Source organism: Melospiza melodia, chromosome 3 (genome assembly GCF_035770615.1).
Source record: "Melospiza melodia melodia isolate bMelMel2 chromosome 3, bMelMel2.pri, whole genome shotgun sequence".
In the NCBI taxonomy this organism is placed as follows: domain Eukaryota; kingdom Metazoa; phylum Chordata; class Aves; order Passeriformes; family Passerellidae; genus Melospiza; species Melospiza melodia.
In genome coordinates this window covers 136,520,535-136,548,121 of record NC_086196.1, presented here as the reverse complement: position 1 = coordinate 136,548,121, position 27,587 = coordinate 136,520,535, and the positions used below count along the sequence as shown (strand labels likewise).

At 46.7% G+C, this 27,587-nt stretch overlaps 1 protein-coding gene and 1 long non-coding RNA gene across 4 annotated transcripts; one reads left to right on the top strand and one right to left on the bottom strand.

Moving 5' to 3' along the window:
• Nucleotides 1–2,248: 2,248 nt before the first annotated feature.
• Nucleotides 2,249–26,876, top strand: MTMR9 (myotubularin related protein 9). 3 transcript variants are annotated; one of them, XR_010027280.1, is made up of 11 exons: nucleotides 2,249–2,828; nucleotides 6,791–6,899; nucleotides 7,221–7,346; nucleotides 12,222–12,395; nucleotides 15,360–15,577; nucleotides 17,602–17,763; nucleotides 19,484–19,625; nucleotides 20,783–21,003; nucleotides 22,453–22,604; nucleotides 23,026–25,633; nucleotides 25,694–26,876. XR_010027280.1 is itself a non-coding variant. In XM_063153173.1 (10 exons), the coding sequence occupies exons 1-10, from the start codon at nucleotides 2,644–2,646 to the stop codon at nucleotides 23,193–23,195; spliced, it is 1,659 nt and encodes a 552-aa protein (XP_063009243.1). In that variant the 5' UTR covers nucleotides 2,249–2,643; the 3' UTR covers nucleotides 23,196–26,876. The 3 variants fall into 3 exon arrangements, 1 of the variants encoding a protein (XP_063009243.1); XR_010027281.1 differs by having other exon boundaries at nucleotides 23,026–25,661; XM_063153173.1 differs by having other exon boundaries at nucleotides 23,026–26,876.
• Nucleotides 6,636–10,334, bottom strand: LOC134416486 (uncharacterized). The gene is made up of 2 exons (XR_010027282.1): nucleotides 10,143–10,334; nucleotides 6,636–8,435 (listed from the first exon to the last, which is right to left on the bottom strand). It is a non-coding gene; the product is annotated as an uncharacterized LOC134416486 (long non-coding RNA).
• Nucleotides 26,877–27,587: the final 711 nt, after the last annotated feature.

Genomic DNA, 27,587 nt, shown 5'->3' with positions numbered 1-27,587 from the left:
AATTTGGGTTGGAAAGGACCTTAAAGCTCATCCCATTCCACCCCCTGCCATGGGCAGGGACACCTTCCACTACCCCATCTTGATCCAAACCCCATCCAACCTGGCGTTGGACACCTCCAGGGATCCACATTCCTGCTCACACCTCTGCTAATAAATTTAGTGGTAAGGTTTAGGTTTTAGCTGTGCCCAAGCTCTTCCTGACAGGGCTGAACATTACAGGAATAAACCATGGAAAAGCACTCGAGCTTCTGCACCCCTGACCCTGCAGCCTCACCACAGCTTCCAGGGCCTAAAGGGGCTCCTGGAGAGCTGGAGAGGGACTTGGGACAAGGGATGGAGGGACAGGACACAGGGAATGGCTGCGCACTGCCAGAGGGCAGGGATGGATGGATATTGGGAAGGAATTGTTCCCTGTGAGGGTGCTGAGGCCCTGGCACAGGGTGCCCAGAGAAGCTGTGGCTGCCCCTGGATCCCTGCAAGTGTCCAAGGCCAGGCTGGATGGGGCTTGGAGCAACCTGGGATGGTGGAAGGTGTCCCTGCCCATGGCAGGGGGTGGGAATGAGATGAGCTTTAAGCCAAACCATTCCATGATTCCATGATGGAAACACAAATCCAGTGCAGGAGGGGCTCTGCTGCCACAGCTGGGTGGCTTTGGGGAAGAGCCTGAGGGGGATTTCAGAAAACACCACGTGTGGTGTGGCCAGGCTGAATTTTTGGCCTTTTCCCCAATTTTTGCAGGAGTGGGACGGGCTGGGGTCAGCAGGGACCGGTCCGTGTGCGCCCAATTCCCGCGGGTTTGTACCCCAACTGCGGCTGCCGATGACTCCGGAGGGGACTGAGCCCAGCCCTGCCCTGCCCGGGCCTGCGGCTCCGGCATCCTCCTGCTGCTGTTCCATTCCCCATCCCTGTCTGTTCCCTTCCTGCTCCATTTCCGACCCTGGTCCTGATCCATTCCTGATCCCTGCCTGATCCTGTTCCATTCCCCTTGCATTCCCAATCCCTGCCTATTCCTGCTCCATTCACAATCCCTGCCGGCTCCGTTCCCCCTCCATTCCCAATCCCTGCCCGTTCCCTTCCCAACCGTTGCCCGCTCCACTCTCTCTCTACTGGCTCCATTCCCTCTCTGTTCCCATTTGCCCTCCATCCCCAATCCCTGCCCACTCCCATTCCCGTTCCCATTCCCAATCCCTGCCTGTTCCCGTTTCCATTCCCGCGCCATTCCTGTTCCCATTCCCAATGTCTGCCCACTCCCATTCCCACTCCATTCCCAATGCCTGCCCACTCCCATTCCCGTTCCCATTCCCAATGCCTGCCCACTCCCATTCCCGTTCCCATTCCCACTCCATTCCCAATCCCTGCCTGTTCCCATTCCCGCTCCCATTCCTGTTCCCATTCCCTCTCCATTCCCAATCCCTGCCTGTTCCCGTTCCTGTTCCCATTCCCACCCCATTCGCAATCCCTGCCTGTTCCCATTCCCATTCCCGCTCCATTCCCCCTCCCATTCCCAGTCTCTGCCCGCTCCCATTCCTGTTCCCATTCCCGCTCCACTTCGGCTCCATTCCTAATCTCTGACTGTTCCCTTTCCTGTTCCCGCTCCCGTTCCTGCTCCATTCCCAATCCCTGCCTGTTCCCGTTCCCATTCCCGCTGCATTCGCAATCCCTGTCTGTTCCGTTCCCATTCCTACTCCATTCCCGTCCCCGTTCCCGTCCCCGTTCCCGTCCCCGTTCCCATTCCCATTCCCGCTGCATTCGCAATCCCTGTCTGTTCCGTTCCCATTCCTGCTCCATTCCCGTTCCCATTCCCGTTCCCATTCCCATTCCCGCTGCATTCGCAATCCCTGTCTGTTCCCGTTCCCATTCCTGCTCCATTCCCGTCCCCGTTCCCGTTCCCATTCCCGCTGCATTCGCAATCCCTGTCTGTTCCCGTTCCCATTCCTGCTCCATTCCCGTCCCCGTTCCCGTTCCCGTTCCCGTTCCCGTTCCCGCTGCATTCGCAATCCCTGTCTGTTCCGTTCCCATTCCTGCTCCATTCCCGTCCCCGTTCCCGTTCCCATTCCCGCCCGCTTTCCCCAAGCCCCGCCCCTGTCCCCGCCCCTTTCCCCTTTGGGCCCCCCCCGTCCCCGCCCATCCATCAATTCCCGCGGAACGTTTGTGCCGGGCCCGTGCCGCGCGCCCGGACCCTTTCCGCGCCTCGCCGCCTCCGTGAGGATACCGAGCGCGGATTGGTCCCGGTGCGCGTCACGTGACGCGGGAGGTGCTTCCGGCCATCCCGCTCATCCCGCTCCGCCGGCGGCTCCCGGGAATCCCGGGAATCTCGGGGGGCCCGCGGCTCCCTGACCCTCCCCGAGCAGCACCGAGCCTCTGCCCGCGTCCTCCCCTCCGTACCGCCCACTCCACAGCCCCGGTCCGGCCCTGCGGGAGAACGGCGGGCCCGGTGCGGGAGAACGGCGGGCCCGGTGCGGTTCCCTCCCGGTGCCCGCGGAGCCGCCGCCGCCACCGCGGGTGATGCCCCCACCTGCCCGGGTGGCCCCGCGCACGCCCTCCGCGGCTTTCCCGGCCTCCCGCCGGTGTTGCCGAAGCTCCCCCCGTTTCCCCGGTGAATTTTCCCAGTGAGTTGAGCTTCCCCCGCCGTCCCCGCCCGGGATGGAGTTCGCCGAGCTGATCAAGACGCCCCGGGCGGATAACGTGGTGCTGCACCGCCCGTTCCACCCGGCCGTGGAGGGCACGCTGTGCCTGACCGGGCACCACCTCATCTTCTCGTCACGGCGGCGCGACAACGCCGAGGAGCTGTGGCTGCTGCACTCCAACATCGACTCCATCGAGAAAAGGTGGGAGACGCTTCCCTGCTGGGAATCCTCAAAATCGGAGGGGTTTGTGTGAAAAATGCGTATTTTATTATTGGCTTTTCGCAAATATTCAAATGAATGTTATATGTGTTGTGTTAGAAAGGAATGCTGTATTAATTCTCTTAAGTAGTGTGTAAATGGAGTTTTAGGTTATAACAAAATGTTAAAATAGAAACTATGCTGTGTAGGATAGTTTTTTTTAAAGAAAAGACTTGCAGCGAGATAGCAGCCACAGGACACCTGAATCTTTCAGAGAAAAAGAATTTATTGCCCTCTTATCAGAAGAAGTGAACTTCTTCCCACCTCGAAGGCGCTGTCAGGATTCAAAAGAAGAAGCTGAGTGTGTAAAATGCATGTATTTTATGATTGGCTTTTCGCAAATACTAAAATGACTATTATATGTGTTTGTTAGAAAATAATGCTGGATTCATTCTCTTAAGTACTGTGGTATAAATATAGTTTTAGGTTATAACAAAATGTTTAAATAGAAACTGTGCTATGTAGGATACTTTTTTTAAAGAAAGGACTTGCAGTGAGATAGCAGCCACTGGACGCTTAAATCTTTCAGAGAAAAAGAATTTATCACCCTCTTATCAGAAGAAATGAACTTCTTCCCATCTCGAAGGCACTGTCAGGATTCAGAGGAAGAAGCTGAGGATGAGCAGACAGAATCCTGTGTTTGAATGGAATTTATGCATCATGTATGAAGTGTATGAATATGCAACAGGCTGTTGTATTTAAGGGTTAATCCTTTGTTAATGTGTGTCCTTTTTCACGCTTGTGCTGCCCAGAAAAAGATACCCAGACATCCATAACTCTTTGTTTCTATTCTCTCATATTGTCCTAATTCAATTGTCCAAATTATTATTACTCTAATGGTATTAAACTTTTAAAATTTTCAAAACAAGTGATTAGCACATTTGGGAAAGCTGCAAAAAGCAGCCTCGGAGACAGCAGAACTGGGATCAGAGCTGAGCAGCAGCCATGAGATTGGTGAGCAGAAAAATTATGTAAAATGTAGAAAATAACAAATAGAACAATGGTTTGTGTATTAATGCTTGTCTAGAGTAACTCTCTAAGCTACAGGAAAGTTTATCTAGTGAGATATTAGGAAGTTTTAAGCTTAGTAATTAGGAGCTCTGTGCATTGTGTTTTAAGGCTTGCAAGCAGATATTTTATTCAAAATAAGCACAATAATTCATTGTTTTAACCAAAGGTACCTGTGCTGATAGTGGTTGGATAGAACTACTGTCAATGTGCTTTTGCTTTGTGTGATTGCTCAAAAAACTTTAAAGTAAGTTTTAATATTAAATTCTTTGTCTGCTGCCTAAGGTGTGAAGTGATGGCATCTTCACATTGTCATAACCATGGAATGAGACTGATGCTGGAAAATAAAATGGCTCAAAGGGTGGGAATCCATAAAATCAGAGGGATTTGGCAAAGTTGCAAAAGGCAGCTCAGAGACAGCAGAACTCTGATCAGAGCTGAGCAGTAGCCATGAGATTGGTCAGCAGAAAAATTATGTAAGAAGTAGAAAAGTAAAACTAATAGAATAATGGTCTGTGTATTAACACTTGTCTAAAATAACTCCTTAACCGAGAAAAGTTTATTTAGGAAGTTTTGAGCTTAATAGTGGAGTTCTGTGCACTGTGTTTTAAGGATTACAAGCAGAAATTGTTTCAAAATAAGCAAGCCCTGTTTAACCAAAGGTAAAACAATGGATAGAACTACTGTCAATGTGCTTTTGCTTTGTGGGATTGGTCAAAAAAACCTTTCAAATTAGGTTGTAACATTAAATTTTTGTCTGCTGCCTGGGATGTGAGCTGCTGACATCTTCCCACTGTCATAACCATGGATGGGACTGATGCTGAAAAATAAAACAGCTCAAGGCATGTTCCTAACAGCCCCATCCCATTTGTGATTTGTGCACAGCCCCTGGCTGGGGATATCCCTTCTCCCACCCCTTGTGGGTGGGAAGGGCTGGCTGGCACCTCAGCTGTCCCAAATCCTGGTGTGGAGAGCAGGGAGGATGCTCTGGGCACAGACTTTGCCTTCTGCTGTGCCAGGGGAGGTTCAGGTTGGGCATCATGAGGAATTTCTCCACAGAAAGGGAAATTAAACCCTTGGAAACCCCAGGGAGGGTTGGAGTGCCCATCCCTGGAGGTGTCCCAGGAAGGGCTGGATGTGGCACTCAGAGCTCTGGGCTGGTGACAAGGTTGGACTCTGTTGGAATCCAAAATGCAGGGAATTCTCAGAACTTTGAGTCTGTAAGTCAAAGCTTGGAGTTAAACCCAGGATTTGATCTGAGACCTTGGGAAAGGCTCTGAAAATGAGGTGCTGGAAGCAAGAATGTGGATTTACAGTTTAAAGCAGAGACATGTTAAGCTAAGAAGAAGAAATTTTAAAATTTTAGAGTTTAAGACAGAAAAATAAAAGTAGTTACTGAGGTAAACAAGGAGTTTAAAAAGCAGCACTGTAGGTTTGTAAGTCAGAACATGATTGGCTAAGAAAAATTCCACTGTGGCATGAGTCCATAAGATGAAATATTTAAGGATTGGGTCAAAACCATAAATATCCTTCTTGGCAGTGTTTTATTGCTCAATAAATCCTTAAAAGGTCTTGTAACTAAGAGTCTTGTTCTGAACCATGCAGTGAAGATGTGAGCTGAGCTCACCCTTTGTACAAGATGAGAACAATAAATCACATCATCAAAAACAACCCAGAGGTCCCATCTTTAACTCAGTCAAAATTCCTTCCAAAAGTCCCCATAGACTCAATGATCCTTTTCCAGCCTGAGTGATCCTCTCAGGGCCCAGGGTTCCCTTTCTGTTTGGACATTCATGTTTGATGTTGCATCCCAAAGATTGTTTTTTTTGGTCCTGTAGAGAGTCAGAATTTTTGTGTTTAACCTTTTTTGCTCTGTGTTCATTGCTCAGTGGATTCATCCACCCTTGAAGCACCTTATAAAGATGCACTGTGCACAGAGAGGGATGTCAGAGCACTGCTGGAGGGCTTTGCCTTGTGTCACCCTCCAAAACTGGTGGCAGAATTGGGCTCTGACTTGCTCAGCCCCAGATCTTCTCCTGCTGCTCAGCAGCATCATCCCTTACTCTTCCAGCTGATTATGGGAATCAATAACCCTTTAGCAATGTGCTTTTTGTGCTACAGCTCAGCTCTAGCTGCAGAGCTCCAGATTTTTTTCTTCACCATCCCCTTTAAACTACAGAGTTCAGAAATTTCTCTTTCCCCCTCATTTCTGCTTTACCTGCACCATTGCCCCTCACTGAGTGTCTGCCCCATCTCACCTGGTCCTTGTCTTCTGCTCCCTCACCTTGGTCCTTTTTGATGATAATACTTCATTTTTATATTAATTACAAAATCCTTCCCCTGTTTTTAAAGGCTTTTAAGAAAGTTTGGTAGAACAGAGTTCCTTTCTACCAGCAAGAAATCAGTGATTTAAAAAAGCACAGAGCCTGGGATGATGGGGGAGTTGCTGGGTGCTGATGAAGTCTGTTGCTGATTAAATTTGTTCCTGATTTCCTTCTGTATTTCTGAGAGAGGAAAGGAGCAGAGAGGTGGAAAACTCAGGGAATTTCTTCCCATGCTCAGTCCCCACCCTGGCCTTAGGCACTTGCAGGGATCCAGGGGATGCCACAGCTTCTCTGGCACCCTGTGCCAGGGTCTCCCCCCCCTCCCAGCAGTGTGATATTTGTGATGTAACACCTCCGCTCCCTGCCACAGCTAAATGGTGGAATAAAAGAAAATAAAACCAACCTTGCAAACAGCAAATAACAAGTTGTGTTTGTTCCTTTATTTTCCTGAAAGGTTCCCCTGCAGACAAATTGCCCCTCATGGAGGTTTGCCTCGTGGGAATAGCTGTGCCACCTCTCCTGCCTTAGAGGATCCTGTTTTTTATGGGAGTCTTTTTTCCTGTCTTGCTGTAGGTTCGTGGGCTCCTTGGGCACCATTGTGATAAAATGCAAAGACCTGAGGATTATCCAGCTGGACATCCCAGGGATGGAGGAGTGTCTGAACATTGCCAGCTCCATTGAGGTGAGCAGCTACCATCACCCAGAAAACCTGCAGGTCTTGAGCTCACCTCAGCCTTAAGAGCTTTATTTTTTCCAGTTAGGTTTTCATGTTTTGAAAGGCAAAGAAGAATCTGGAATATTTCACATACTGGGGGGTTGTGGGGTGTTTCCCAGAGGTTTTGGACTGTCCATCCCTGGAAGTTTTCAAAGCCAGGCTGGATGGGGTTTGGAGCAGCCTGGGGTAGTGAAAGGTGTCCCTACCCATGGCAGGGGTGGAATGGGATGAGCTTTAAGGTTCCTTCCACCCCCACCTGTGATTCCATGATTTCTCTTGTCCCCACAGGCACTTTCCACACTGGATTCAGTCACCCTCATGTATCCCTTCTTCTACCGGCCCATGTTCGAGGTCCTGGAGGATGGATGGTCCTCCTTTCTGCTGGAACAGGAGTTTGAGCACCTCAGCTCAGTGGTGAGTGGGATTTGAGGGATTTCCCAGGCACATTCTCTGAACTGTTTCACCCAGTAGTGACTGGACTGGAAATCCCAGATGGTTAAAAATCCATTTGGTGCCTGGGTGAGAAGTGAGTGTTGTTGAAATATTCCCTCTGTAACATCAGACATTTGTTTGCTCCTTCTTCTTGTACAAGTGGAGGTTTGAGGCCTTTTTCAAGGAAATCACAAAGGTAGGAAATGGTTTTGGCCTTTGGGGATGGTTCTCTAATTGGAAGAACAAATTGAAATCCTTTGTCCTGGCTTTGTTGTTCTTAATTTTGATCTGGAGTAGAATGAGATGAATCTTTGTCAGACCCTTCATTGAAATTAAATTGGTTTTAAAAATTGCTCTTTAGGAGGATGACAATGAAGATGCCCACTTTGAAACTTTTTTTCCTTTAATTGATGCTGGAGAAATATTCTTGAGGTTCAAAAAGCAGGAAACTTCCAGTTCTCTTTTTCCAGGTGCTGCTGAGCACATTGATTTTGTTTTGGGTAGGAATTGTTCTTGTGGCATTGTCTGTTGTTTTTCTTACTCAAATTTCCTTTTAGGATGCTGAATTTGCTAGAGTGGGAACTATCTTGGGTGCAGGAACCTGTTTTAATAATTCCTTGGGTTTGCATCTCTGTGTTCCAGGTCTTTGTTTCACATCCAGTCTGTGCTCTTGCTCCAGCAGCTCAGGTTTCTGAGCCCACATCCATTAGTGCAGCATCCAAGAGCATTGATTTTATTTTATTTATTTTTTTTCCCCTCTCTGCAGCCCAGCTTGTGTGCAGCCTGTGTCATTTCCTGGCTATGAGTAACAACTGAATAATGTGATCAGCTTGACCAAATTCAGTTGATGAAATCACCAGAAAATTAAAGAACATTAAAGGGGTTCAGAGGCCTTGCTATTTTTGTCTCATAATTAGAGCACTCTCATGTGTCTTATCTTCCTCTGCCATCCAAAGACAGACCAACTGTTATCATATCCAGCACGTGGATCCATTGATGTGCTCTTTTTCCTTGTTTTTTCAGGGATTTAAATCTTCATTTGTCAAACTCTTGCCTTTCTGAACATATTCTCTGTGTAAGAATTACATTTTAAAAACCTCATTACTGTTTAGCACCACATTTCCAGGACAATTATTCATTCCTTTAAAACCTCCATGTCTGACAGATGTTGATTAATTAATTCTTGGCTTTTAACCCAAAACTTCAGATTTTGAATAGAATGGTGTCAAAAGCCACCTTCCAATGATTTACATCTCCTGAACAACAGATAAATGTCTCACTGACCAAATAATTTTTGTTCTGGAAAGACACTGCTTTATGTGACAGGCTGGAGCAAGGACATGGCTGATTTAAATCTTTCTCCCAGAAGTCAGATGAGAAGAATTCCAAAGGTTCCTGCCTCTGCTAAATCATCCATCTGGATCTGTACCTTCCCCAGTAGGATAACAAGTCAAAAACTATTTCATTCACCCTACAGCTCTGTGTAATTTATTAATTTCTAGTAATTTATTAATTCCACGTTTATCTGGTACAGGAGAGTTGTTTTCAACACTCTCTAATAGCAAAGTGCAGTGTAACAGTTAATACTGTTTTTAAAAGTTAGGTAAATATTAAATATTTAGATTATATAGCATGTGTTTTGTGTTCTTCCTGCACAGTGAGGGGTGAATGGAATTCAGAGTATGTGCAGGGGTTCACATTTCCTCTGAGCACTCAGAGGAGAGCCAAAAGGTTTCTCTTCTGCCAAATTCCAGAGCTGCACGATGCTGCAAACTAACTCTGGAAATTCAAAAATTTTTCTTCCGAATTTAGTTTTCTGAAATGAAGTGAAAAGGCTGAGAAGTTTCTACACTGCCAGTATAATTAACATAAAGGTATTTTATTGCCAAGAAAATCACTTGCTTCATTCTTCTATTCTTTGCCCCTTTTTCCCTTTTATTTTTCCCTCTTTTCTTTTCCTCTTTTGTTTTTTTCATTACCTCTTACTCTTGTTTTTCTTTTCCCCCTTTTTTTCTATTTTCTTTCCTCTTTTCCTATTTTTTTTACTTTCCCCCCTTTTTCTCCATTTTTTTACTTCACCTCCTTTTTCTCTTTCTTTCCCTGTCTTTTTCTCTCTTTTTTTCCTTTTCCCCTCCCCTTTTTCTCTCTTTTCTTTTAGAAGGAAAGATCTCAGGATTCTGAACAACTCAGTTGTGTGTCATCTTCGTGTCAGAGCTCCTTTTAGAAATCAGAATTTTCTGTGTTTGGGCTCAGGTCAAATGGTAATTGTGAGCCATATTTTGTTCTTCTCAGACAAGCATCAATCTTTACATTTGTTCTGCTCCTTGTCCATGTACAGTCTGATCCCAGCAGGGCTTGTTCCTTGGGAAAGCCTCTGGCTTTGCTGCTTTGCAGGATCTCCCAAGATCCATGCTGGGTTCTGGACTTTTTTTTAAGGCCTTTTGATAGAGCTTGACTTGTTTCCCAATGTTTTGTGGAAAATGACCTCTCCTGGCAATTTTCAGTTTAGGAGGAATGATAGCTTGGACTTTTGGGAATCAATGTCTCTATAAACAAATATTCGGACAAGAAAAGTAGGAATCCAAGAGTTGATCCTGCACTAGGTTTAAAAATCGCTGCTTTCTTGTTTTCCTCTGAAATTCTCTCTCCTTTCTGTTCAGCCCTCATCCTTTTGCTGCTTTTATCCTTAACTTTTCTTGATTCCTAAAAGCTCAGATGTCTTTCTGGGGAAATTAAGGGTTCGCTTTGCACTCCCTGAGTTTCAAACAGCACAATTACCTGGTTGAAAGTGAGCTCATCCCTTTCCCTGCAGTCCTTCTGCTTCCTCTGCTGCTGCCTCACTCTTCCAGTTACTGATGACCCTTTTTCCTTCCAAATTCCAGCCAGGCCAAAGCTAAAGGAGTTGATTTGGGCAATCTGGACTGGCAGTACAGAGGTTAATGGGATCTCTGCAGCAGGAGCTGTTGGAGGGAAGACAAATGGTGCCAAGTGCTGCCAGGCTCCTCCTCCTTGTCGTGGAAATTACACCGGGATGACATAACAGGATCTCTGTGTCTGCTGTAAATGGGGGGGAGAGCAGGGTTAAATTACCAGAGTGGGGATAAATCAGGTGCTGCTCCTCCATTCCTTTCCATACTGGTGGTGCCAGGGACAGCCAGTCTCCCACAAGTTCCCCAGAGTTTTGGTTTTGCCTTCTCAACATCCTGTGTCATGGTGAGGTTTTTATCAATTTGATATTCCTGATCCATGCATGTTTTGTTTCATGGTAATCAAACTGCACACCCAGCAGACACCCCAAAAACCCTGTTAAAAATCCCATTGCTGGTGCATTAAAAGCTGGAGCTGTGACCAGCCCCATCCTTTTGTGTCTCAGAAGTTTTCATCTCTGCTCATAACACGATGGCCAGAGGCAATTTGACTTTGCATCGGGGAGAAGCTCTGCTTTTTATGAAATGGAGCTGTTCAGAGGAGCTGTTTTGAAGCTAATGAATAATGAAATAAGGTTATAGCGTGGATGATGCAAAACTGTCCAGCTGGGCTACTGCAAAAAGGCAGCAATTACTGCTCTTGATGCTGATATTTACTTTTTCTCAGCAGCTTTTTTAGGCTGCCACCAAAAAGGACAATTTTCCTGTCTCCTAAGACACACATCCCATGCCGTGGAGCTGCTTCTGCTGAAATAGTGTTGTGAGGTAGATCAGCTTGTTCAGCTGATGGAAAGGCTTCGTTGCCAGAAGACATTCCTGAATTGATCCCCATTTTCCACTGGACCAGTGAGCCGGTCAGGTGCATTTTTATAAGCAGGTAGCAATCAGGTGGCAAGGGGTAGTAAGGATCTGAAAGAAAGGAGTTCTGATCAGAGATGTGCAGTTTATTCATGTTAAATCAGCAGACCTGAATTGATGTGGATTTTGTGTGTTTTCTCACAGCCTAATTTAGCTGTTTTGCTCTTTTCTCACTTTGTCCTGCCTGCCTTATCCCTCTGCATTTTTGTCTGCCTCAAACTTTCCTTGAACTCCTATGAGCAGAGGTTTGATGGATCTCTGAGGTCTCTCCCTGCTGCAGAAGCTCCTCATTGACCTTTTTCCCTGAGCTGAAGCCAAGGCCTGTGGGTGACCCTGGGTATCAGGTAGCTGGAATTCTCATGCCAAGTGCCTGTGAGGTACCACACTCAGCACTTCTTTCCCAGGATTTGGAGCAGTTACATCACAGAGCTCCTGATGTGCCCTCCCTGCTTGGCTGCTGGGCCCCTTCCAGAAGGTGCTTTAGGAGGAAGAACTGTGGCTGAAACCACAGAAAAGCTGGATATGTTTAAATTGAATTTTTAACCTTCAGCATCTGGAGTGCATGGAGGTTCTTTGCCTTTCTTGGCCACCTTTGTCTTGTGAGCACTTCTTTCAGCACAGATGGAGGGTTGGGCCCATATTGCCTGTATCTAAATGAACTTTTTTCCCACTTTTGTAGGAATACATTTCTCTGTGGGGTCTCCCATTGCTGTCTGCTGTGCCTATGAAACAATTTAAAGCCACAATCACCCATATCTGCCCACATGGGCTTATTTTGTGCTGTTTCAGGGTGTGATAAACCAAAGAGGGGAACTTGTTCATTCTTCCATTGCTTCCAAGCTTTATCTGCTCTCTGGGGAATGAACTTCTGGGAGCTGCTGCAAGGAGATGATTGCAGGGAGCACTAAGGGATGTGCTGGAAAAATTATTGGTACAACTTGTGGTGCAAATGGAACAGATCACAAACACGACTCTGTCTGTGTGCTTCATCCTGTGCATGGAAATCTTTCTTCCCCTTTACCTCTGCCATATAATGCCTTTTCTGACCCAAAGCTGTTCTGGTGTTTTTCAGACCAATGAATGGCGTCTGAGCTGTGTGAACAAGGACTTCTCTGTGTGTCCCTCCTACCCTCCAGTTGTCATTGTCCCCAAATCCATCGATGACGAAGCGCTCCGCAAAGTCGCCCTGTTCCGCTACGGCGGCCGCTTCCCGGTGCTGAGCTACTACCACAAGAAAAATGGGATGGTGAGCTGGGTTTGAGGGGTGCTTCTGCCTGAAGGAAGTGTGGGAATCTGTGGTTTCATGCTGTGAAAGTAACAGAGCTGCTGGTTTATTTGCTGGCTTCCTCAGGGAATGTTGGGGTTTTTTCCCTCGTCTCTTGCTGGTGTGACAATGAAAACACAACATCTGGGCTCACAGGTGCCTTCAGGGGTTCAGGTTAAACCAGTTCTGCCCCAGTTTCTGTAGTCCAGATCTTCTGAGGGCACATATTTCACTGAAATATTTTTGTGGAAGTTGTTTCCTTTGGCCACCTGGAATCAGAAAGGCTGTGTGGAGGTGGGTGCTTCCCTGGAATTAGTTATACAAACATAAATATTTTCTGTGGGACAAGCAGAACACAGATGTGACAAATCCATGAGAATGAAAGAGGGACCAGCAGGTCAAGGGAGGGCAATTTGCTCCTGTGATGTCCTGCCTGGGATCCCCAACGTAAGGACATGGAGCTCCTGGAGAGAGTCCAGAGGAGACCAAGGAGATGCTCCAAGGGCTGGAGCCCCTCTGCTCTGGATCCAGGCTGGGAGAGCTGGGGGTGCTCAGCTGTTGAAGAGAAGGATCCAGGAAAACCTCAGAGCCCCTTCCAGGGCCTAAAGGGATCCAGGAGAGCTGGAGAGGGACTTGAGACAAGGCATGGAGGGATAGGACACAGGGAATGGCTTCCCACTGCCAGAGGGCAGGGATGGATGGGATATTGGAATCCTTCCCTGTGAGGGTGGGGAGGCCCTGGCACAGGATGCCCAGAGCAGCTGTGGCTGCCCCTGGATCCTGGTTCTGGGTGATGGAATGAGTGATCTCCATCCTGGAAATATCCATTAATCTGCTTGGTTGGAAATGTGCATGGCAGCAATTTGCTTGCAGCAGTAAGAACAAGATGAGCCTTGTAAAGCCACTGCTGGCACCCTGGCTGGCTGTGTCTGCCAAGAGTTTTCATGGCAAGGATGGCAGGAGCCACATTGTCCTGTCTGTGAGCACTGGGCCCTCGTCACAGTGGTGACAGCAGAGCCAAGGCTGCTTCTGCTGTGTGACTGTGCAAGGAGGATCAGAACAATCTGTTCTCTGAGCCTGGCAGGGTAACTCAGGAGCAGCAAATTCTTGGTATTGCACAGACTTCAACAAGCCAGAATCTAATGGAGTGACTGATACACTGTGATTAAGAAATGCACTGTATGAAAGTGTTGGGTAATTGCATCTCTTGCTGATGTAACCGGTTCTGAGGGTGCTGGGATGTCCAAGCTGCAGTTTTTAAATTTGATACAGTCTCCTCAAATGCTCCAATGCCTTCTCACCTCCTGTGGCCAAGATTTGTAAGCCTTCAGTTTGAAGCTGTCTAGTCTGACTCAGGAATACTTTGGGATTTTCTTTGCTTTAAAAGCAGCCAGCCACCTACTCCACATGAGTTGTGCTTTTTGCCTTTTCTCAGCTCAACTGAAAACCATTGAAAGAAGATTTTTGCTCAGTTATCTCTCAACATTGTGCATGTTTCATGTGAGGAGTACAACAGTGTTTGGCTCAGAGTGTTGCAGTTGTGACAGTAATGCCGTCACTCTCTTTGCCCTCCTGGCTCTGAGCTCTCAGCTGTTGCTGGGGTTGCTGACAGGCTGCCCTCACATTTTCATTGTGATTTGAGCTGCTGTGGTGCTTCTGAATTGAAAGGCATTTGCTAAAGAGAAATCTCCGCTCAGCAGTCTGTGGACTTGAGGTTGATCAGTCCATCCATGGGATAAAAATGTCACCTTTAACACATGAGCAATTTGAGTGTTTTAAGAACAGAGTTGGGAATAGACCTTGAAAATTAAAATCCTGAAAAAGCTACTTGCATAGAATCACAGGATGGTTTTGGTCAGGAGGATCCTTAGGGGACCATCTAGTTCCAAACCCCTGCCATGGGCAGGGATTCCTCTCACCAGGCCAGGCTGCTCAGGGCCCCATCCAGCCTGGCTGTGACACTTCCAGGGATTTATAGCACTGCCAGGGTTTGTAAAGGAGCCATCAGCAGAAAGGCAGATCAGTAGTTCACAAAGATGGTCCTTGAGGCATAATTGGAGGGCTACAGCCTCTAAGATGATGCCTGGCATTTAAATCTTGCCCAGCCAAATGAGTGTTGGATTCAAGAATTTCTAATTCAGTTTTAAATCCTTGAGAGTGATAGAACTTTGTGGTGGATTTACAGGGGTCCCAGGATGAGGGAAGAGACAAGAATGTTGACTCCATGTTTCAGAAAGCTAATTTATTATTTTATGATATCTATATTATATTAAAAGAGAATGATATATTAAAACTATACTAAAAGATTAGAAGAAAGGATTTCATCAGAAGGCTAGCAAGCAAAGGAAAAAGGAAAGGAATGATAATAAAATCTTGTGACTGACTAGCGAGTCCAAAACAGCCAGACTGTGATTGGCCATTAATTAGAAAAAAACCACATGAGACCAATCAAAGATGCACCTGTTGCATTCCACAGCAGCAGATAATCATTGTTTACATTTTGTTCCTGAGGCCTCTCAGATTCTCAGGAGGAAATGGGTGAGATGAGAAAAACGGTTGCAGTTTTCCTCTCAGCTTCTCAGGAGGAAACAGGTGAGGTGAGGAAAATGGTTGCAGTTATTATAGCATATTGGTTAGAAGTTGAGGATGATGAGTTTAGGGTTGTGGATGATAATGATTGCTATTCAGCCTAGGTGGGAGATGGAAGAAAAGGCTAGGATTTTTTGGATTTGTGTTTGGTTGAGTCCTATTCATCCTCCCAGGGCTGCTGAGAGGATAGCCAGGATAGTTAGGAGAAAAAGTCCTAACAAAAAGATTTTTCATAAAATATGTCTGTGACAGAACTTGAAAGAACTGAAGGATTCAGGGCAAAGCTTGGAGCTCAGTGGTGCCTTTCAGTCAGAACTCTCTCCACAGTGCCTCAGGCATGGTTCTGTGTCTCCCCAGGCGATGCTGAGGAGCAGCCAGCCCCTGACGGGCACCAACGGGCGGCGCTGCAAGGAGGACGAGAAGCTGATCAACGCCACGCTGCGCTCCGGCCGCCGCGGCTTCGTCATCGACACGCGGCCCCTGAACGTGGCCCAGCAGGCCCGGGCCAAGGGAGGCGGCTTTGAGCAGGAGGTGCACTACCCCCAGTGGAGGAGGATCCACAAGTACATCGAGAGGTGGGTTGGTGTGGTGCTGAGGGGCTTAGGACGAGGTGAGAGATGAGAATTGACTCCAAGTTCTCAGAAGGCTGATTTACTATTTTATGATATGATACTTGATGTTTGATATATGACATTTAACATAGGACATTTGATATATGACATATTATATGACATGACGTGACATATATGACATGATATTTGATATTATATGACATTATGATATTATATGACATGATATTTGATATGACATGATACTTGATATGACATGGCATGATATGACATGATATTTGACATGAAATGACATGATATTTGACATGACATGAAATGATATGACATGACATGATATTTGACATGACACAATATGGCATGATATTTGACATGACATGATATTTAATATGACATTACATGATATTATATGACATGATATTTGGCATGACATGACATATTTGACATGTCATTCTATTATATGACATGATATTTGATATGGCATGATATTATATGACATGGCATGATATTATATGACATGACATGATATTTGACATGAAATGACATGATATTTGACATGACATGATATTATATGGCATGATATTTGACATGACATGATATTTAATATGACATGACATGATATTTAATATGACAGGACATGATATTTAATATGACATGATATTTGACATGACATGATATGGCATGATATTTGACATATTTTATGATGTGACATGATATTATATGACATGACGTGATATTTGACACAACATGACATGACATTTGGCATGACATAATATTTGACATGACATGATATTTGACATGATATTATATTTTATATTATATTTTATATTATATTTCATATGATATTATTTTTTATTAAAAATGTTATACCAAAACAATACTTAAAAGCACAGAGAAAAGATACATCAGGAGGCTAGAAAAGAATGATATTAAAAACCTCTGACAGACTCAGAGTCCAACACAGCTGACTGTGATTGGCCATTAATTAAAAACAATTCACATGCTAGGTAAACAATTCTTTAAATTACATCCCAAAGCAATAAAAGATGGAGAAGCTGAGGCTTCTTATCTTGCCAGGAGAAGAAGTCCTGGCAAAGGGATTTTTCAAAAAATATCACAATAACAGTGGGTGAAATCAGGCTTTCCCCTGGGCTTGGCTGCATGAGGTCATCAGAGCAGTGATGCCTCCACAAAGGATTTGCTCCTGTAGGAAGAGTTGTGTACCCTGGCTCCTGGCAACAGGGTGATGTTCCTTCTGTGGCAAATCCAGAATATGTGCATGATAAGGGGATTTTTGGTTTGGTTCCTTGTTGTGAGCAACCTGCTGCAGGTTTCAGCCATCAGGCATCTCCCTGTGCTGTTTCTTTTCCTGGCCATCTTCAGCCACACTCCAGCCTTCCTGTGTTCTCCTTGGCACAGGAAGGAACAGGTACCTTGCCAGAAAACTTCTGCAGGAGAGGGTTTGTTCTGTGTCTGTCACACTCCTGTTATCCAGAGGATTTGTCCAGAAAAGCTGTGGCTGCTCCATCCCTGGAAGTGTCCAAGGCCAGGTTGGATGGGGCTTGGAGCAACCTGGGATAGTGGAAGTGTCCCTGCCCATGGTGGGGGGTCGGAATGAGATGAGCTTTAAGTTTCCTTCCAACCCAAACCATTCCATGATCCAGTGCTTTTCTCTGGACATCTGATATTGTTCAGTCATTTGGAGACAAGTTGTTAAATAAACAGACTTTGAGTCTGGTGTTCAACTTCTCTTAAAGCCTTAATTTTGGGGAATCCTTCTACATAGACATGAAGTAATGTTACTGGAGCTGTAGGCCAGCTCTTGAGCAGTCAAATAAGGAATTTCCTGGCAAATATTTGAAGTGTTTGGTTTTGCTTCAAAAGATTTTATGTGAACTTACATTTGTTGCTGATTTTTACAGCATCAGAGAGAGAGGGGAATGAATAAACTCAATATACAAACACTAAATAATCCATGTCCTCGTTCCTATGTTATTTCTTGTGCTTTCAACAATGTTTTCCTTTTCCCAAAGGTTTCATATCCTGCAGGAGAGCTTCATCAAGCTGGTGGAGGCTTGCAATGACCAGTCACACAACATGGACCGCTGGCTCAGTAAACTGGAAGCTTCCAACTGGCTCACTCACATCAAGGAGCTGCTGACTGCAGCCTGTCTGGCTGCTCAGTGCATTGACAGGTAAATCTCCTGCAGAAAGTCTTGGGTTGCTCATTCACTGGTTACAGATTGCTCACTAAATACCTCTGGTGGTGTCAATAACTGCCCACCGTGGTCTGGCTCACTTGTACCCATGGAGGATTCTGTTTCCTTATGGTGGAGGAATGTTCCTCCAATAAATCAGGAGGAGAGAGGAAATCTGGGCTAAGAAATGGTTTTGGATCATGTGATTAAAGTAAATTCCTGTGTCTGTTGCAGCCAAGCTAATTTAGAGAGTTTTATTGAAGGTTTGGGTTAAAATGGGTCTAAGGAAAAGGGGACACAGAGATGCCTTTTTCTTTTTTAGCAAATCTTTTTTCTTTTCAGCTGCAAATTTCCAATACCACACCTCATTTCCAGAGGTTAAAACAATGTAATCTTGTTTTCCCCAGGAATTGGTCCAGTGCTTTTCCCCTCTTATATTTTTATCCCCACAGCCCTATCCAGGCAATCCTTCTCATCCCTTCTAAGTGCTTGTGACCTCTTTTAACCTGACATTTCTTTCACAAATGCTGCTGACTCAGCTGACTCATGCTCACACCTCTGGCTGCAGAGCCAATGCTTGCTCTCAGCTGCCAGGTTTGTAAGGCCAGATGCAGGAATCTAAATTGGTTTTATCTGTGACTCTGGGTGGGAAAAGCCCACCCAAAATTTAGGGAGAACCTGGCTTTTCATAGGAGCTTGGGGTTGTGTTCTGCAGGCACACAAGCAGCTGAAATGCAGGCTCAGTGGTGAGACAGCAGTGCTGCATTAAAGTGGGAGCTCTGTGCTCTTCAAAAGCTCTGACAGTGCTGGTTTCATTACTGGCTGTGCCAGGAAAGGATTGCTCTGGATCAATAGTTTTATCTGAAATTCTTTCCTGCAAGTATGTAATGGGAAAGATCAGTGATGAAACCCTCCTGGCTTGTTGGGACAGTGGCTGATTTCATAATTTTTAACTTCAGCTTTGCTCTTTGTGTTTACCATGTGGAGCCATGGCAAATCAGTTCCAGGTGCCTGACCTGTCTCACTCAGAGCCTGGAGGTCAGAGCTGGGCTGACAAGGAGAGTTCTGTTGTATTTTCCATGGAGAGGGAATGACTGGGACAGATCTTCCAACATCTTAAAGGATAAAAGGGGAAAATAGTGTTAGAAAATAAGTGTAGAGATAGGTGAAGATGAGGTAGGGAAGGAAGGTTTAGATTAAATATTAGGGAGAAACTCTGTAACATAGCAGTGGTGAGGCCCTGGCAGAGGGTGCCCAGAGAAGCTATGTCTGCTTCTGAATCCCTGGAAGTATCCAATGCCAGATTGGATGGGGCTTGGAGCAATCTGGGATAGTGGAAAGTGTCCCTGCCATGGCAGGGGTAGAATGGGATGAGTTGCACTTCCAAGCTGTAACTCAAATGGATGCTAATCCCAAAGAGTGAGAGCCACAAGGGAATTCTCACTGTGCACCTTCTGTCAGTGTGGGAAAGGATCTGGAGTTCCAGACTGCTCAGCAAGACATGGAGCTTTTAGTGATGCAGAGCTCAGGTCGCTGTGGATGAGGATCCAGGTGGGATCCATGTGGAATCCAGGTGGGATCCATGTGGGATGGGGCTGCAGTGGTGATAAGGAGCCGGAAAATCCTCAACCCTGGTGTCCATGGGATGTTTTGCCATCCACTGGGATGGGTTCTGCTCATTCATACTCTTATCCCTTCCCACCTTTTCCTTTCTCAGGGAAGGTGCTTCAGTGTTAGTGCATGGCAGTGAAGGAACTGATTCCACACTCCAGGTCACTTCCCTGGCACAGATCATCCTGGACCCAAGGTGCAGGACCATCCGTGGCTTCGAGGCTCTTGTAGTGAGGGAGTGGCTGCAGGTAAGGAACAACAGAACAACAGTTCTCTGGACAGAACAACAGCCAGTTCCACACACACTGGGGTTGGGAAATAGCCTGAGAGGCAGCCAGCAGGCTGGGCCTTGTTGCAGCCCTGCTGAGTGTGAGTGTCCTTTGTCCTAAAGAGCGGCATCATTACCTGAGTCATTTGTCCTCTGGCACTGCTGGGGCCTCTGCCTCTCATGGCAGGTTTTTGATTTTGGGAACTGCCTGTTCTGTGTGCTAAGGGTGAACATCTCTTATCAAGAATGGTTTGGGTTGGATGGGACCTTTAAGCTCCTCTCATTCCAACCTCCTGCCGTGGGCAGGGACACTTTCCACTGGAGCAGGCTGCACCTCTTCCATCTCATTAGAGAAAACATATCAGAGAAAACTGTTCAGACCAAACCACAAAACCTGAGCTGTACTCTTTGTACCTTGGCAGTCTGGTCCTCCAGTGCACCCACCTCAGCTTGTTCCTGCTCACATTCTTTGATCAAACACAGCCTGAGAAAGGCAGGGAAATCACTCAGAGAATCACAGAACCATTTAGGCTGGAAAATACCTTTAAGATTGTCAAGTCCAACTGTCCCCCAGCACTGCCAAGGCCACCACTCATTCATGTCTCCAAGTGCCACATCCACATGGCTTTTTAGTCCCTCCAGGGATGGGGACTCCCTGATTGCCCGAGGCTGAACAACCCTTTTCAATGAAGAAATTTTCTCTATTATCCCATCTAAACCTCCCCTAGTACAGCTTGAGACTGTTCCCTCTCATCCTGTCCCTGTTCCCTGTGAGCAGAGCCTGGCCCTCCTGGCTGTCCCCTCCTGTCAGGAGTTGTGCAGAGCCACAAGGTCCCCCTGAGCCTCCTTTTCTCCAGGCTGAGCCCCTTTCCCAGCTCCCTCAGCCCCTCCTGGTGCTCCAGCCCCTTCCCCAGCTCTGTTCCCTTCTCTGGACACTCTCCAGCCCCTCAATGTCTTTCTTGTCAGGAGGAGCCCAAAACTGAATCCCAGATTTGAGGTGTCCCAGCAGCAGAGGGATAATGCTTTCTAGCAGCTTGGTCCTGAGCAGTTGCATGGACAGAACTCACTCTGAAGTGTTTTTTCCACATGTCCTCCCATCCCATTCCTTGTGTGTGATGATTCCCTGATTCCCTGCAGGCTGGCCACCCTTTCCAGCAGCGCTGTGCCCAGTCAGCCTATTCCAACAGCAAGCAGAAGTGGGAGGCCCCAGTGTTCCTGCTCTTTCTGGAATGTGTGTGGCAAATCCACCGGCAGTTCCCCTGCTCCTTCGAGTTCAACGAGCACTTCCTCATCCTGCTCTTTGAGCACGCCTACGCCTCTCAGTTTGGGACCTTCCTGGGGAACAATGAAAGTGAAAGGTTGGTAAGGATGCTTGACTTGAATCCTTTAAATATCAGGCTGAGTTTGACTAAAAGAAGGTCTCAGAATCATAGAATGGTTTGGGTTGGAAGAAACCTTAAAGATCGTTTTGTTCCAACCCTTTGCCGTGGGCTTCCATTTGACATAACTTCCACTATCCCAGGCTGCTCCAAACCCCGTCCAACCTGGCCAAAAATCTCCACCCATCAGTTTATTTAATTTCTCACCCAGAAACTCTTCCATGAAAGCATAACCAGCTGGAGTTTGGTGTGAGTCACAGCTGTGGGAAGCAGGCTTGTCCCTGCAGGTCTGGAGGAGGAGGAGGCTGAGGCAGGGAAAGGCCACAGCTGACAATTCTGTCCCTCACCAGGAAGAAAATGTGAACTGTGAGGGAGGAATGTCACTCTGTAGCCTGGTGGTCCTGAGACACCCCTGGGAGTAGAAACAGGGTGAAGGACTGGAGCTGCCCACAGCTGCCAGGGAGGTTTGAATTCCTGTTTGGAGCTTGGCAATTCTGCCCTCAGGACTCCTGGCTCCAGTAAGGCCATGGCTGAGGGGCTCCTGCTGGACTGGACAGGAAGGGAAAAACAGAAATGATCCTTCAGAGAAGGAAGGCAATTTAAAGCTTCCTGTAAACCTCTCTGTTCTTAAAGTAATCTGGGCTAAAGTAGAAGAGACTCTGCTGCCTTCTGCAGGGCTGCTGAACCAGTCATCTGCAAAACCAAGTTAGACTTGAAGGCAATGAGCTGAAATTTGGAGGAGTATTGGATGTTATGTGTAATAACCTGCCTGTCACATCTGAGCACGTCAGCCTGGGAGCACAGACAGGGGTTAAGGCTGATGTTAAGCTTGTGCTGTCTGAAGCATTCACAGGAGTGCTGAATCTCCTGCCTGGCTGGCAGTGCAATTTGCCAGTGCAGGCAGAATGAGATTTGCTGGAATCTGAGGCATAGGGATCCCTGGAACTGCTGGGCCCAGGAAAACAGCACTGCTTGCTCTGTGTGCTCAGTTCCTTCCTGCCACCAGAGGGACCTGTCAGACGTGCCCATTCCAGCAGTGAAACTGCTTTTATGTGCTCAAGATTTCCATTTCCATCCTTCCCTGATGCAGCCCTGCCCCACCTTCCAGCTCCATCTTAACACAAGAGCCTGATCCCTTTCCAAACCTGACACTGAAACCACAGTGGGAGGTGACTGATTCTTCACCTGGGCAGCAGGCAGCCATCTTACAAGGGTTATTTCCCCATCTTTTGCTCAGAACTATTTGTAATCAGCCATGCTGAGTAAATTGCTTTATGTGTACACCCTGTGCCATGATGATGAAGGGATTAACTTGAATTATCTGGGGGAGTAGCACATGGAAAAACTTGTGGCCTTGTCTGTGTGGTTCTAACAAGAACCTTACAGATCCAAGTGTATAAAACTGATTTGTTCCTGTGGGTTTCTTAGGGCTAAACTGAAGCTGCCTCAGAAGACCATGTCCCTCTGGTCCTGGGTGAACAGGCCTGAAGAGCTGAGCAGGTTCCAGAACCCTATTTATGAGGCCAACAGCCTTGTCATCTGGCCCTCTGTGGCCCCACAGAGCCTGCAGCTCTGGGAAGGTGAGCCAGATTTGCTTTCCCTGTTACATACAATGTCTCTTTTGTGATTTTTTTTTTTGTCAGACTTCATTGCTGACCATTCTGGAGAATCCATGTGCAGTGAGTTCCCTGCTGCAGAAACTTTCCCCATGCCCTGGGTGCTGAAGAGTTCATGATACAAGCAGGCTGTCATGGCAGGGTGGAGACTGAAAATGGAGTGGTCTGAGGAAAAAAAAGGAATGAACCCTCGTCATTTTTCATTTTTCTTTTATTAACCTTGTGTAACAGGATGGTGAGCTTGAAGAGGAGGGGGGGAAGCCCTTTAGAGGGGGAGAGAAAGGGAAGAAAATGTGACTTGAGAGCTGCTGGAATGTGAACAACCTTCCTGAACTCCCCCTTGTTTCAAGAACCCCTTGTGACCTGGGTGTCTCTGGGCTTCCAGGTATCTTCCTACGCTGGAACAGACCTTCCAGATTCCTGGAGGAGGCTGAGGAAGAAAGGATCAACATCATCAAGTACAACAAGGAGCTGCAGGCCAAGGTGAACGTGCTGAGGCGGCAGCTGGCGGAGATGGAGGCGGATGGGGAGGTGCAGGAGGGGGAGGAGCCCTGAGCTGGGCTTTGTCTCTCAGACCTTTTCTTTCAGGAACCATGGAAAGTGCATGTTCTGCTGAGCCCTTGGGTACAGCTGACCCTCCCACTGCTGAACCCCTCACTCCATGAACCTCCCTGCTTTTTGGGGAGGGGTTTTTGTTTTGTTTACAGAAGACACAGCTGGGCACAATGTCCCCTCTTGGCAGCTGTTCTGTCTCAGAATTGGGTACAGTGTCAGCAGAAGCTGGAACTCTTTACCTCCAACTGTGTGGATGACCAGGATGGGCCAAGAGACAGGATGTCTCCACTTTATTTTAGACTTTTTCTGGTTTTGTTGAACACTCACAGGATTGAAATACAGAGTTCTATAGAGATAGGTAAAGGCATTTTGTCTGGAAGCACCTTTTCTCTCAAAGAGTAAGTAAGGCAGCTTAGTTCTTTTAATTTCCTAGGAAATCTAGAAATGGTTCAAATCAAATTACAGGTTCTGCCAGTCTACACAATACTCTCAGTAGCCTTCACATCTCACACCTGGGTTTTTGTGTTCAGCATTGGCTCGGGAGCAGGAAGTTGAATACCAAACCAGAGCAAGACATTTCAGTGCAATACAGAATTGGAGGGATTCTGCTGCTAATGTTTAAGCCATGACCTTCAGGTGGGATTGTCCTTCGTGGACAATGATCTCCTAAGGAGGAACAAACTTTTTTTTTATTCTACCTGGAGAACAAAAAGGTTTAGTAGTTGGTGGGGGTGTCCACTTGCAGAACAGGGATCAGAGCTGTCCTTTAAACCAGAGCCAAGCTGCCTTCTTGGAAATTCCAACCCCCCTGGCTGGGTTTGGACACCTGGCCAGGTTCACAGCATTGCCAGGGTGCAAGAGCAACACTTTATTTACAGTTCAACAAAACACTTCTGTTGCACCTGATGTGCTTTTCCTTCTTGTGCTCTTATGCCCATCTCGTGAAACCTCAAAAGCAGAAGCTGGATGTTCAGGTGACCTCACAGATCTGCTGCAGATGAAGGGGCCATCACACTACAAAAAAAAAATACTAAGAGTTTAGATGATTTGTAGCTGCTAAAACTGCTTAAAGACTTTAGGGATAAGCTCTTTCTCATTTAACTTTGTAATTTGTAGCTGCTCTTTCCATTTCTGTGGCTTCAATCTGCTTTTTATAAAATCAGAGTTCTCTTTTGTGATTTTTTTTCCCTCCTTTAAAAAGACAGGTAGGGGTAGGTCTGAAATACTCCCTGAGGCATTTTTTCAGCTTGATTCCCTGGGTAGCTCCACAGGACTGGGAAAAGTTGAATTAACAGCAGCACATGTGGCTGGGATTATCCAGAAAAGAGCTTCGTGTTAGCCTGGTTCTGCTGGAGTGAACAGAGCTGCAGTAGGTCAGTGGTGGGATGCCTCTGGAAACTGCTGAGCTTCCAAGTTTATGGAATGAAGCTGCCTTTATTTAAAAGCCACTTCACATAGATAGGTGTGAAAATGCAGGATCTGTACTTGTAGAAGTAGCTGGGCAGGAACCTGCAAAAATCATGTAGCCACTAAATGCAGTCTAAGAAAATTCTATAACCAAGGAAATGATATAAAATTATGTGATAATGGTCAAGTGCTACCTTAATGCCTTTTGTTCAGTCTTTATTTCCTTAATGATTTCCTTCTTGCCTAAGCTCAACTTATCCCTGAAGTCCTCTGGCTTAAAAAATAAGATCCCTTTTAAAACACTCCCCACTTAAGGCAGAAGAGTGATTTCCCCTGCTTGCAATGCCAATTTCTTTTTAGGTTTGGAGCTTTGTTCCCTGGATCCAGTCTGACACAGGGAATGCTGCTCAGGGTGGCTGGGGATCTGTTCTGCAGCACAGGGGAGGCAGAACTGGGCTGTTCCCTCCTCCAAACCTGGTGATTCCTCTGGGTATGTTGCTCAGATAATCCCTTAAAATGATTGTACACCCCCTGAAATGATGTCTTTGGGATCTGCACCTGCCTGGGTGGTGTTTCCCAACCCCGTTCAGAATTTCTCCGTCTGAAATCCATTATCCCCAGCCAGATGGGAAGGATTCAGAAGGCACTATTTTCCCTGTAATAGACTATACATAAAACACTCCTAAAGGTTATGCAATTCCCTAACACAGTAATTATAGATTGAGCTAAATAATAGAGAAGCAGAGAGGGTTTTTTTTTTTTGGATCTAATTGCCTGGCTGCTCCAGCCTCTCCTGCAAACTGCAGGCTTCTGAGGAAATTGGGAAACCAGCTGTGACAGCCAACAAAAGGCAGCACATTCCCTCTGAGCTGGCATCAATTTCAGCCTCCACTTGTGTTGAATGCACACCCAAGCATTCTGTGTGTGTGCCTTGGGAACGTGGATCCTGGGAATGAATCCTTGGGGCAGTGCTGGTGTCCTTCTGAGCAGCCCCTGCAGGTTATTTATTCCACATTTCCTGGGCCCTGCAGGTTATTCCACATTTCCTGGGCCCTGCAGGTTATTTATTCCACATTTCCTGGGCCCTGCAGCACCTTGTCCCTGCACAGGCTCTGTGTCACAGGCCTGGGAGGGCTGGCAGGAGATGCAGTGGGGCCAGAATGTGAGGTGGTGCAGGTTCTCCAGGGACAGGACAATCCCAGAGCTGTCCTGCCACGCTGCTGCCACATTCCCTTGGAGCTTTTCCACTCCGGTGCCTGCCAGCCTCCAGATTCACAGCAGCTCTCTCCCGTTCTCTGCTTTGCTGCTTGCCTCCCTTGTTAAATCACATATTTAATGCCAGGGATGGGTTTGCTCCCTCAGAGGGGGATTCCTGCCCCAGTTTGCAGATTCCCTGTGAATTCCTGAGCTGGGACAGTGCCCAGCTCTGGCTCCTCCCTGTGCCACTGCCTTACGCCCTCGCTGCCACCACGCTCCTGCTCTTTTGCACACACCCTTTGTGGAACAAGCTGGACACAGAGAGAAAGCCCCATCTCCAAATTTTAGGGGTCAATCCACAAAATTTGGGGAGGACACTCTGCCATTCACCAAAAAAAAAAAAGAAGGGAAAAGGAACTAACTTGCACAGTTTTCATAAGGGAAATATGTACCTTCAATATTTTGATTGTATCGATTAAGTCTTGAATGTGGCGCTGGTTTTGACGTGCACTATTGTCCCTGTTGCATAGGATCTCATTTAAAATTGCACTGTACAGCATTTTTGGTGTCTCATTGTGCTTTGCTAAAGCCTTGGGCAGTGCTGTGCTTGTGTGAGGGGTGAGGTTTGTGCCAGCACTGCCTGTGTTTTGTCACAGCTGCACTGTGTGAGCTGTGTCTGTTCACTACTGCCTGTTCAAGTGATGAGTGCACTGCTGGCCCAGCATCTGGAACTGCTATTTGGACTTGGCTGCTGCATCAGTCTTGGTTTTTTTGGTTTTTTTTTTTATTTTATTTTTCCTGTACAATTTGAAATGCCAGGGCTGGGAGTAGTGTGCTGGTGTTAGGTATTTGCTGTCTGTGTACAGAATCCCAGCTGCTGCAGCGTGGAATTTACTGCAACAACGACAAAGTAACAAATCTGAGGAAAAAAGAAGATGATGGCTCGAGGTTCAGCCATTTGGGGAGAACAAAACAGATACAAAGTGGCTGTAAACTTTGCTGTAGATATGTTGAGAGCTTAGTAGATGTGTCTGTTTAAATTAAAACCGTGAAGACTAAAAAAGTTCTTTAATTACACTTCTTAATCTTCTTTATTACTGTGTGCTTTGCTTCCCACAGGAGGGATGTGGGTGGGTGTGACTTGGATTAAGCTTTTGCTTGAAATTTTAGCTCTTTTCAGCTAGATTATGTTTTATTTTACAGCTGAACAGGCCCTGTGGTGGTAGAAGGGGGATGAAAGGAGAAGGGTGAGCCCCTGGGGCTGTGAGGGGCTTGCAGAGCTCTGCTCCAATGGGTTTGGGCCTTGGACAGCAGCTCTGCTTGTGATGGATAAACAGTTTGATTAGCCAAGGTTTTATACTGATATTGATCCTTTTATCCTGGTATTGATCTCTCCAAGGGAAGAAGGGCAGGGGTTTCACAGGGAGAGGGGTTTGGAGCAAAGCAAAGCCTTGCAAGGAGGTGGATGGACAAGGGGGAGTGGTTTAAACAAAACCAGGACAGATGTAAATGAGATATTAAGAATAAATTCTTCCCTGTGAGGGTGGGAGGCCCTGGCACAGGGTGCCCAGAGAAGCTGTGGCTGCCCTGGATCCCTGGAAGTGTCCAAGACCAGGCTGGACAGGGCTTGGAGCAGCCTAGGATAGTGAAAGGTGTCCCTGCCCATGGCAGGAAGGTGGAATGGGATGATCTTCAAGGTCCCTTCCAACCCATCCTGTGACTCTGAAGTCCATCAGGGACTGGGGTCACAGTTACCTGCTGGTTTTAAGGCAGGGGACACAAAAAGGA

Bases quoted from the DNA above. Each gene is read 5' to 3' on its own strand.
- MTMR9 (XM_063153173.1), top strand. From the start codon at position 2,644: ATGGAGTTCGCCGAGCTGATCAAGACGCCCCGGGCGGATAACGTGGTG. The intron at 17,764-19,483 runs GTAAATCTCCTG...TTCCTTTCTCAG, and splicing joins GCTGCTCAGTGCATTGACAG to GGAAGGTGCTTCAGTGTTAG. The intron at 22,605-23,025 runs GTGAGCCAGATT...CTGGGCTTCCAG, and splicing joins GAGCCTGCAGCTCTGGGAAG to GTATCTTCCTACGCTGGAAC.